Source organism: Giraffa tippelskirchi, chromosome 6, assembly GCF_054371585.1.
Source record: "Giraffa tippelskirchi isolate mGirTip1 chromosome 6, T2T-mGirTip1v1.2.pri, whole genome shotgun sequence".
NCBI lineage: Eukaryota > Metazoa > Chordata > Mammalia > Artiodactyla > Giraffidae > Giraffa > Giraffa tippelskirchi.
Window position 1 is genome coordinate 116,051,825 of NC_137280.1, and position 12,419 is coordinate 116,064,243.

A 12,419-nucleotide genomic window follows, 5' to 3' on the forward strand; every position below is an offset into this window, starting at 1 on the left:
ATGCCTCCACGGAATTCTCCAGGCCTGAATACTGGAGTGGATAGCCTTTCCCTTGTCCAGAGGATCTTCCCAACCCAGGGGAACCCAGGTTCCTGCATTGCAGAATTTATGTATATATTCAGGTGTTTGTTGAAGTGTTATAATATAGCAATAAAAAGGAAAACAATGTACGCCCAGCTTGGGATTCAGGAATACTGTCAGTCCCAAGTTAATCAGTTCCATCCCATAATCACTCCCTTATTTCCCTAATTCAGCAGGAAGTAGCCAAAATGATCATTACCCCTTGCACTCAAGAATGTGGAATGTACATGGACAGTGGGGAACTGGAACACAGAATAAATCTGACTCCATATGGGACCTATTTTTCTACCTCTAATCTTTGTATTCTATTGGCTTTACTTGGTTGTGCTGGCTCTGTGCCTTTGTAAAAGAATGTTGCCTATTGCCTGAAATATCTCAATGCTCTGCCTCCCACACTTTTTCCATTCATACGGAGATAAAAAACTGCAGAACAGAAAAGAACAATTGTCTTGTTGGAGGTTTACAGAAACATTATGACCAGGCCTACATGGACAGGGGCAAGAATGAAGGATTCTGGCACACAGCCTTAACATGAGAGAAGCCTGAATCTCCCTTTGGTAAGATGATTCTTTGGGACACTATTCCACCATCTTCTTGGTTTGCTTGCTTTACACAAATAAATTCACTGTTCCTTGCACCAATACCTTGTCTCTTGATTTATTGACCTTTTGTGCAGCAATCTGTAAGAGCCTGGATTCAGTATAATAGCAAAACTTGAGAAAGTTTTTGGAAGAGAAATTTACTGCTATGTATGAAGACACCTGAAACATTTTATACCCTTTAGTAAATTAAAGTGCATTTATTTGAGCATAACTTATAATTTAGAAATTTGAATGCAACATAATTATTCAATATTAAGGATTATAATAAATGTACAATTAATTTGATAGGATATTAACCTCATGTCCAATTATATACAAACACTTCATACACTTCAAACTGATGGAATATAATAGGGGATTGGCTACAGATTAGCTGGTAGAGTGTTGTAAAGAAGGCTGGGGAAGCAAGAAAGAGAGTATTGTCATCCAAGCACCAAGACCCCTCATGAACCACTGGAGACCCACATACCCACACTGCTGAGCTGATTGAGCTACTGCATTCTGGGGCTACTGGTGGGACCCTCCTCTGCTGCAACTCAGATGCCTGCAACCCGTAGTGCCACTGAAACTACTTTTGAAGTGATGGATCCCATAGCTCTCATGTGGTCCTCAGTTGGCTACAACTGCTGCAGCTGCCAGAGACCAACAGCAGAAACAAGAAAAAAATATGTAGCTTCTTTATTTCTCCCACTGTCCATTGTCTCCCAGTACTTGCATTCTCAGTGTCTTATAGAAAACAAGGTGACAAAGGAATTAGGACAAACCATTTGTAGGCAGAAACTCAGAGGACATATGAGACCACCCCACAAAGTGTGGGCCTCACAAACATAAGTCACCATTTAGAGAAAGGAGGCCAAGGAATAAAGATGGCAAGGAAAAATAATCAACATAATTTGAGAATACACATACAGAATAAGGTTAAGAAGAATTTTGCTACGATTTCCCTGAGAATAGGATTGCTTTATTTTCTTCCCTGCGTGGTATATGGTACACATTTCATAAATATTTGCATTCTGAAATCAAGATATAACCATTAAGGCATAATTTTTGCCTGGGAAAGTAAATTATGGTTGATTTTTAAATTTTCTTTGTAATGGTTTGTGGGTTTTAAAATTTTTTTTCTACAATTAGCATGTCAAAATATAAATTAAAACCAAATACCTAAAATTAAATGCAGTATTAAAGCAACAGAGATTGCAACTGGGTGACTAAAGAAAGATTAAAATCAGTACCCTACTGAAGATCAATCCAGATGAAAATATGAAAGACCATCACAATTTTAGTCTCAACCACAGTGCTGATTAGTAGTGCTGTCTTTGACACATCAATTAGACTATGAATTTCAGACTCTGTAACTCTGAAAGACAAGCATCAATACCACACAACAAGTATTGAAGAAGCAATGAAGATATATACACACACACAGAAGAAGTCATTTTTTGTAATGTGAAAAGGCTAAAGCCATATATAAACTAATATCCATGCCATAGATAAAATTTTACTGATGATGGTAAGATTTGAGATTATTGCTAATTTTTTTAAGACTTCTAATTTAATAATAAAAGGGGATTTTTTAAAAAGACATTAGGAGAAAACCAAAAAAGTGCGACAGAGGGATCAATTATCTTTTTTTAGTTCTCTTAATTGCATGCTGCTTGAAGGTTCCAGAGAGGATTTATCAATAGAAAATCATCCTCCACTCCCCTAATGAGCATAGTAACACCAGGGATGTCCTATCTCTATTTATACATTTAACTGTGACCCCTCTCCATTAGCCCATCTAGCTGAGGCTTTCAGCAGCATCTGATATTGGAGTAAATCAGATAGGAATATAGGTCTACAGGATCAAAAGGGTAATTATTATTTTTTTTCTTGTTCTATTTCTGACATGCTATTAATACTTGACTGTATTTCCTAATTTTACCCCATTATCTATTTTTATGGAGAAAATCAATAGTGATTGTTTTTTTTCTTAAATCTTTTATATAATCTTTATTTACTGCAGCATATTAAAATATGGGTTTTGATTTCCAATCATTTATGGACAAAAGAACTCACATTTCTCCTCTATTACTATATGATAAACTTGTGTCCTTGTGATTTAAATTTTACAGAAGAAAATGAACTAACTTTACTCTGAGTGAGGATTATTTCTGATAGAACACTGAAATAAATGTCTGAATCTTGTTTCTCAGGTGAAATCAACAGTGGTTGGCTAATACCCAAGTTGTAGACTTTAGAGGGAAGATGGTAGCCTAGAGAATGTAAGATAGCATTAAAAGTTCTGTGTCCCTACACATGAGCTGAGACTTGGTTACTTCTTCAGATGAATTGTGTGATGCTAGACAGATGCCCAGGCACCAGAATTATTTAATCTGTAAAAGAAGAAAATAAAATGAGTATGTAATTCATAGGCTCCTGGGGAGATTAAAAAAAAAAAACAGCAACATAATAGAACAATTGGCTTCACCCAAGATTTTATATGATTCTACCCCTACGGTTAATAACTCCGCAAGTTCAATATGCACTATTCTACTTATATTAAACTCAGACAGTTGGATAAAGAACAGTAAGAGTTACCAGGAAAGCAAGTTGCCTTGCCTGATACAGACTATATTCCTTTGACTGTCTGGTGTCCTAGGTAGGCTGTTTAGTGTGGCCTTAATCACAGTGACTGTGATTTTCCAAAGGGCAAAGAGATTTGCCCAGTGCCTCCCACTTCCCCTCCTGCTCTCACTTCATTCCTTCAGCAGTTCTGAGGTCTTCACATTGCCAGTCACTGCACTGGTCCTTTGCTTCTTTGATCACAAATAAAAACTCAGCCACAAGTGTGTCTTTAGTTTATTTGTTTTTAAATTTTGCACAGAGTTCAGCTTTCCTCTGCCAGTGTAGGTGGAATTTGACAGGAATATTACATTTTTAATGGTACTTTTCCCAGATTTGCTGGATATTTATAATAAAGGATTATTTTCTATATCATTTACTGCTTCAGCACCCCAGAACTTGGGACTGTTAATAAGTCTTTGGGATTATTATAAGAGTATAAAGTATATTAGGACTTGGATAATCTTCCTGACATATTCCTACAATCACAAGTACTTCTAAACTTTTCTCTGCAAGAGGAGCCAACATTTCCTTTTGTTGGTAAGATTCATAAAATTTAACATTTAACATATCAGAAATTGAAAAGTTGCAAAGGTTAAATCTTCATAAGAAAAAATATAGTAGAAGCAATTACTGAGTCTCTTCAAAAACACCAGGTGTATTTTGCTTTAGTCCTCTTTCTTATTTTGTAGCCCTTTTAAAATTCTAATTTAAATTATATTTACATAATACTTCTCCCTAAATAGACTGAATATGACTCATCTAAATGTAAATAAGTTTAATTTTTCTTTGATTTGTCTTCAGCCTCCAACACAGATATAAGCTATGTACAGCAAGGTAGAGGAAAGAAAACTAAAGTCAGAGACATTTCAATGTTGTTCAGTTTTCCTCTCTGCATCTCTGTTTTCATGAAAAATTGATTGCCATAGACAATAAAGCTGACGATGTTTACAAGACAACTAAGATCCCCTGGAGAAGAGAGAGGCTACCCACTCCAGTATTCTGGCCTGGAGAATTCCATTGACTGTATGCCATGGGATTGCAAAGAGTTAGACATGACTGAGCAACTTTCTCCCATTTATATAAAATATATGAAGTTTGTACTGTAGAAAGTCTGAGATTATGTATATACACATATTTATATATATTTTAGAGAGATTATGTTAGAATAATATAATATATAATACTATAAACCAATATAATTTGTATATATATATGTCTTGAACTACAGAATTTATCAAATCCAAATTCTTATATAAATGAATAGATATTAAAACTAGCAAGCTGAAATAATGAATCTGATCATAAAAGAAATAATAACAATCTTCTCTTAGAATATGCACAATATTTACACTAGATATTAATGCTTTGACAATATGTATGATTATTCATCTGTAACTGGTAATGTTTTCAGCCTTTTCAATATTTTACTTCATTTCATTCTAAGTGCATTTTATATCAAAAATTATTCTTTGTTTAAGTAGAGTAGACAGAGGAATGGTGGATATAGGATAATAAAGACCCATAGTCCAGCCTTAGAGTCTGGGCTTCTCACTCACTCTCTTTAGTATATCTAAGGGATTGGTCATCATTGAGAACCCAAATCTGCCCCTGTGAATGCGTGGCTCACTCCACAAAAATGCAGAGCCTCACAAAATTGCTTGAACCAACACACAAAGATAGGTGGAATTTTTGGTATATGTGTTCACCAAATTATGTTTAAGTTATCTTCTAATTTTTTCATATATTACCAAAGGTTTTTAAGACCCAATTGAATCCTTAAAATAGACAGATTGAATCAATTCTGCCTTATATAACAAAAGCCTAATATTTTACTATAAATAAATAATTTTAATCAACAGTTGTGAATTCTTAGTTTTCCACTAAATTTTTTATTTACAGGCACCTTATAACCCCTGAATCTCCAGTCTTATACTACTAACTTCTTGTAGCACAGTTGCATTGCTTCACATCCACAAACAGGCGCACACACACACACACACACACACAAGCCCACTAAACATTCATCTCAGGTGGTCATATACCATGAGTGATTTATTAATCACAAATCTTTCCTTGGTGGTCTAGGAGAAACTTCATGGACAAATCTACCTGGGTCACCAACCACACTGGACAGTTGGATTTCATCCTTATGGGACTTTTCGGTCAATCCAAGCATCCAGCTCTCCTTTGTGTGGTCATTTTTGTGATTTTCCTGATGGCCTTGTCTGGAAATAGCATCCTGATCCTTCTGATATATTCTGATGCCCACCTCCATACCCCCATGTACTATTTCATCAGCCAATTGTCTCTCATGGACATGATGTACATTTCTGTCACTGTGCCCAAAATGCTCATGGACCAGGTCATGGGTGTAAATAAGATCTCAGCCCCTGAATGTGGAATGCAGATGTTTTTCTATGTGACACTTGGAGGTTCAGAATATTTCCTTCTGGCTGCCATGGCCTATGACCGCTATGTGGCCATCTGTCATCCACTCCATTATTCTACTCTCATGAACCATAAGGTGTGGCTGTTCTTGGTGTCTGGCTGCTGGTTCCTGGGATCAGTGGATGGCTTTATGCTCACACCAGTCACCATGACCTTCCCCTTCTGCAAATCCCGGGAGATCCATCACTTCTTCTGTGAGGTCCCTGCTGTAATGAAGCTTTCCTGCTCAGACACTGCCCTCTATGAGACACTCATGTACCTGTGCTGTGTCCTCATGCTCCTCATTCCCATGACAGTCATTTCAAGTTCTTATTCACTCATCCTCCTCACCATCCACAGGATGAATTCAGCAGAGGGCAAGAAAAAGGCCTTAACCACTTGTTCTTCCCACATGACTGTGGTCATCCTCTTCTATGGAGCTGCCATCTATACCTACATGCTTCCCATCTCCTACCACACCCCTGAGAAGGACATGGCTGTATCTGCCTTTTACACCATACTCACTCCGGTTCTAAACCCTTTAATCTATAGTCTTAGGAATAAAGATGTCATAAGGGCACTAACAAAAAAAAGTGTTGAATGTAGAATCTTTCAGAGAACCGTGAAATGAGATATTTTTATACTTGTAGTTTCTTTTTCTTCATTCTGTATATCAGAACTTTCTGGTCTTATACAAATATTATTCTTTAGATTCTCATACCATAATGTGTCATGTAATATTCATTTATTTTAGAAAATTGTTTCTCTGTAATTGAAAGCCCTTCATTGTTATACTTCTCTGTACAAATTATTTTTACACAGCTAGTAGAGGTGATGGAATTCCAGTTGAGCTATTTCAAATCCTAAAAGATGATGCTGTGAAAGTGTTGCACTCAATATGCCAGCAAATTGGGAAAACTCAGCAGTGGCCACAGGATTGGAAAAGGTCAGTTTACATTCCAATCCCAAAGAAAGGCAATGCCAAGGAATGCTCAAACTACCACAAAATTGCACTCATCTCACACTAGTAAAGTAATGCTCAAAACTCTCCGAGCCAGGTTTTAGCAATATGTGAACTGTGAACTTCCAGACACTCAAGCTGGTTTTAGAAAAGGCAGAGGAACCAGAGATCAAATTGCCAACATCCACTGGACCATCGAAAAAGCAAGAGAGTTCTAGGAAAAATCTATTTCTGCTTTATTGATGATGCCAAAGCCTTTGACTGTGTGGATCACAATAAACTGTGGAAAATTCTGAAAGAGATGGAAATACCAGACCATCTGACCTGTCTCTTGAGAAACCTGTATGCAGGTCAGGAAGCAACAGTTAGAACTGGACATGGAACAACAGACTGGTTCCAAATAGGAAAAGGAGTATGTCAAGGCTGTATATTGTCACCCTGCTTATTTAACTTATATGCAGAGTACATCACGAGAAATGCTGGGCTGGAAGAAGCATGAGCTGGAATCAAGATTGCTGGGAGAAATATCAATAACCTCAGATATGCAGATGACACCACCCTTATGGCAGAAAGTCAGAAAGTGAAGAAGAACAAGAGCCTCTTCATGAAAGTGAGAGAGGAGAGTGAAAAAGTTGGCTTAAAGCTCAATGTTCAGAAAACTAAGATCATGGCATCCGGTCCCATCACTTCATGGCAGATAGATGGGGAAAGAGTGGCTGACTTTATTTTTGGGGGCTCCAAAATCACTGCATATGGTGATTGCAGCCATGAAATTAAAAGACACTTACTCCTTGGAAGGAAAGTTATAACCAACCTAGACAGCTTATTAAAAAGCAGAGACATTACTTTGTTAACAAAGGTCCGTCTAGTCAAGGCTATGATTTTTCCAGTAGTCATGTATGGATGTGAGAGTTGGACTATAAAGAAAGCTGAGCGCTGAAGAATTGATGCTTTTTAACTGTGGTGTTAGAGAAGATTCTTGAGAGTCCCTTGGGCTGCAAGGAGAGCCAACCAGTCCATCCTAAACGAGATCAGTCCTGGGTGTTCATTGGAAGGACTGATGTTGAAGCTGAAACTCCAATACTTTGGCCACCTGATGCGAAGAGCTGACTCATTTGAGAAGACCCTGATGCTGTGAAAGATTAAGGGCAGGAGGAAAAGGGGACGACAGAGGATGAGATGGTTGGATGGCATTACCAACTCAATGGACATGAGTTTGGGTAAACTCCGGGAGTTGGTGATGGACAGGGAGGCCTGGCGTGCTGCGGTTCAAGGCATTGCAGAGTCGGACACGACTGAATGACTGAACTGAACTGAACTGATGGGTTTCTCCTGTACAGCAAAGTGAATCCATTATACATATACATATATCCACTCCTTTTTATATTCTCTTCCCATATAGGTCATTAAGAGTATTGAGTAGAGTTCATTGTGCTATACAGTAGGTTCTTATTAATTATCTATTTTATATATAGTAGTGTGTACATATCAATTCCAAAGTGTTAGTATGCTTACATTGTTAAAGGAAAGCAGAAAAAAGGACTAAAAAAAATCAAGAAATGACATATGAGCAAAGTGAGAATACCAAAAAAAAAAAAAAAATAGAAATTTTATATAAGAATAAGCTAGAAATTTTGCATTAAAAATTCAAAAATTGAATTGAAAAATATATGAATTCAATAGAAGAGCTGAACAGGCAAAGGAGAGAAACAACAAATTTAGAAAAAGTTCATTTGAAATTATTGAGTCTGAGAAGCAAAAAAAACAAAAGAATGAAGACAAATGAATGGACTCAGAGACTTATGGAACACCAAGAAGTAGAAAATATATGCATATGGAAATCCAAGAAGAAAAAGAGAGAGAGAACTGAAAAGAGATTATTTGAATAAATAATATCTGAAAATTTCCAAATTTAAGGAAGAGCAAGGACTTACAGATCCAAAGGCTCATCATAATCCAAATAAGATAAGCTCAAATATATCTACAGTGAGAAACATAATGAAATGGTTGAAAGACAAAGAAAATCTTGACAGCAACATGAAAGAAGTGATTGATCACATACAAGGGACCTTTCGTGATTTCTATCTGAAGATTTCTCAGCAGAAACCTCAGAAGCCAGATAGCAGTAGAATGATACATTTACACAGCTGAAAGAAAAAAAACCATCACCCCAAAATTTTACTTCTGGCAATTTTCTTTTAAAATGAGAAATAAATTAAAACACTGTCTGGAAAACAACTTCAGAGTGAGTTTACTACCACTACAATTGCCCTACAAGAAATCTTGAGTCCTTCAAGTTGAAATAAAATGAAAATTCAAAGTTCTCCAGTAGAGATAAAAACACAGGCAATTTTTTTTTAAAGAGCACTATTTAAATTTGATTTGTAATCCTACTTTTTATTTTTTACAGGATTAAAAAACAAATGCACAAAAACATCCATAAATCTAAGTTAATAAGTAGACAATAATTAAAGATTGATTTTTGATATAGATAGGAGAAGGCAATGGCACCCCACTCCAGTGCTCTTGCCTGGAAAATCCCATGGACGGAGGAGCCTGGTAGGCTACAGTCCATGGGGTCGCTAAGAGTCAGACACGACTGACGCAACTTAGCAGCAGCAGCAGTTTTGATATGGATAGTATAAAGCGGGAGCTAAAGCTGTAAAGCAAAAAGTTTTTTAAGCAACTGAAGGTATGTAGTATCAACTTAAAATAGATTATTAAAACTTTAGGATGTTATACTGCATTGTAACTACATACCAAAAAAAAAAACTATAAAAAATGCACAAAATAAGAAGGGAATTTAAATGTGTCACTACGAAGAGTAATACAAAGAAGACAATTATCGGGGAAATGAGAGACAAAAAAAAAAATTAAAAGCTGTATGATGTAGAGAAAACTATTTAGCAAATTGGCAGAAGCCTCTCTTTACCAGTACTTACTTTAATTGTAAATATTCATTCCACAGACACACTAAGATTAGAGCTACACCTAAAACAATATTCTCTGAAAACTAGCTGAACAGCTCTTGCACAACAAGTGACAGAAAAATCATATCAAGATGAGTTAAGAGAGGCAGAGATACACTCTTTCCAGCACCCTACTCCCATTGCAGAGGGCAGGGGTCTATTGGAACTTTTTGTGGGGACATATATGCAAGCAGGTGCCATTTTACCTTCCACCTATGTTGCTAGTTCATTTTCATGGAGTCCAATTTTGGCACTTCTCCTCATCTACTTTGTTAGCATCACTTGCTCTGCCCTAATGCATCACCGTGCCTTGCCCTGAACTGCCAGATGTGGCACACAGACTCTCCCAACCCTGGCACTCCAGCATGGCCTAGCCCTACTCTGTCAAACCCAACATGCAGGCTGGCCCTGCTCTGCTGCCCCAAAATGGCTCAGTCTCACCTCATCAAACCTGGTGAGCAGCCTCAACCCATCCCATTGCTCCACTGTGGCCTGGCTCTGTCCCACAAAATGCACCAGTTATGTGTAGTCCACAGGCAACACCCCCTGAATGCCAGGCTCTTGTGGTCAGAGGGGCTAATGTTCTTGAAATCTATAGGACTGAAACAATCAGAAAGGCAGTTCTTGGCAGGCTAACATCTCCAGGGCACTGCACAGACATCAGAATCAAACTTCCTCATGCTTTCTCAAGCTTTTTGTGACCACTCCTTCAGTCTTGGGAGAGAGAGCTGTGTACACACACACACACACACACACACACACACACAGAGAAGGTCAAGCAAAATGAGAAAACAAAGGAATACGCTACAAATTAAAGAAAAGGATAAAACCCAGAAACAAACTTAAGAAAACAAAGATAAGTATTTTAGCTGATAAAGAGCTCAAAGTAATGATTATAAAAATGCTCACTGGTCTCAGGAGAAAAATAAACACAGTGAGGATGTCAACAAAAAGACAGAAGTATAGCAAAGTTCCGAACAGAAATCACAGAGCTGAAGAATACAACTGAGTGAAGAATATACTAGAGGGTTTCAACAGCAGATATCCAATCTGAAGCATCTAGAAGCAGAAGAGAGGGAACAATGACCAGGAAAACCAATAAGTGGAACTCAAACAAACGAAGTAGCAAAAACAAACAAACAAATAAAGAATTTAAAAGAGCAAAGAGAGTTTAAGGTACCTATGGGACAACATGAAGCAGAATAATGTTTGCATTATAGAGATTCAGGAGGATAAAAGAGAAAGGAACAGAAAAATTACTTGAAGAAATCATGGCAGAAAAACTTTTAACCTGGGGAGGAAAAGAGAAATCCATATCCAGGCAGACTCAGTCAGTTCAGTCGCTTAGTCGTGTCCAACTCTTTGCAGCCCCGTGGACTGCAGCACGCCAGGCTTCCCTGTTCATCACCAACTCCCGCAGTTTACCCAAACTCATGTCCATCAAGTCGGTGATGCCATCCAGCCATCTTATCCTCTGTCGTCTCCTTCTCCTCCTGCCCCCAACCCTTCCCAGCAGCAGGGTTTTTTCCAATGAGTCAACTCTTCGCATGAAGTGGCCAAAGTATTGGAGTTTCAGCTTCAACATCAGTCCTTCCAATGAACACCCAGGACTGATTTCCTTTAGGATGGACTGGTTGGATCTCCTTGCAGTCCAAGGGACTCACAAGAGTCCTCTCCAACACCACAGTTCAAAAGCATCAATTCTTCAGCCCTCAGCTTTCTTTATAGTCCAACTCTCACATCCATACATGACCACTGGAAAAGCCATAGCCTTGACTAGACGAATGTTAACTTTACCTACATTCCCGCATATTAATCTGATTTTGGCAGATTACACATAGCACATGCTGGCTGCATGTAGACAAAGATCATAGGCTTCACCAAAATCTAGACCTGGTTTACACCCCAGATCTGACATCTCTTGGGCAGATGACCTTAAGCACTAAGCTAATTAACTCTGAATTTCTGTTTCTTCATGTGTTAAACAATGATCTATTTACTTACATGATAAGATTACTATGAAGATAAAGTTAAATTAAATAGGTTGTATCTAATACAAAATGGGAGATAGAATAATTAGTTTGCTTTCCATTGTGATTCCTTTCAGAACTGAGGAATAAAAACCCATTAGAACAATAGGGCTTCTGTGGTGGCTAAGATGGTAAAGAATCTGCCTGCAATGCAGGAGACCTGGATTTGATCCCTGGGTTGGAAAAATCTCCTGGAGAAGGGAATGGCTACCCACTCCAGGATTCTTGCTTGGAGAATTCCATGGACAGAAGAGCCTGGTGGACTACAGTCCATGGGGTCACAAAGAAACAGACACTAATCAGATCGACTAACACTTTTACTTTTCACTTTCAGAACAGTAGGACTGAAGCAAAAAAAAACACAGCTATAACTACAGTAACTTAGTAAATATTTTGAAGAGAGGAAGGAAGGGAGGCAGGGAGGGAGAAAAGATGCTTCTTTACATCTCTAATTGCTGACTAGGGAGCAGTTTCCCTCAGGCACCAAAATGATACTGCGCTGATCTAACCAGCAATTCCCAAGCCTGGTCCACAATTACCCTGTGTATATAAGGGTTTGAAACAATAGTGCGGGGGCCCTGAAGGCCCTGAAGACACTGCATCATGGCTAAGAAAATATTTGTGTGTGTGCGTGTGTTTCAGAGAGGCCCCCCCATGTCAAGAGTCAAGAAACCATGAACTTTATCTCAGATCTTGACACTTGCTCTTACTTACAATTCTTTTCAATATAGATTGTATCTTC

The 12,419-nt window shown here is 37.9% G+C and overlaps 1 protein-coding gene across 1 annotated transcript; it reads left to right on the forward strand.

Annotated features, from left to right (window-relative positions):
• Nucleotides 1–5,385: 5,385 nt before the first annotated feature.
• On the forward strand, nt 5,386–6,348 carry LOC145510889 (olfactory receptor 2T29-like). The gene has a single exon (XM_081503051.1). The coding sequence runs from the start codon at nt 5,386–5,388 to the stop codon at nt 6,346–6,348; it is 963 nt and encodes a 320-aa protein (XP_081359177.1).
• Nucleotides 6,349–12,419: the final 6,071 nt, after the last annotated feature.

Coding starts and splice junctions, on each gene's coding strand:
- LOC145510889 (XM_081503051.1), top strand. CDS start 5,386: ATGGACAAATCTACCTGGGTCACCAACCACACTGGACAGTTGGATTTC.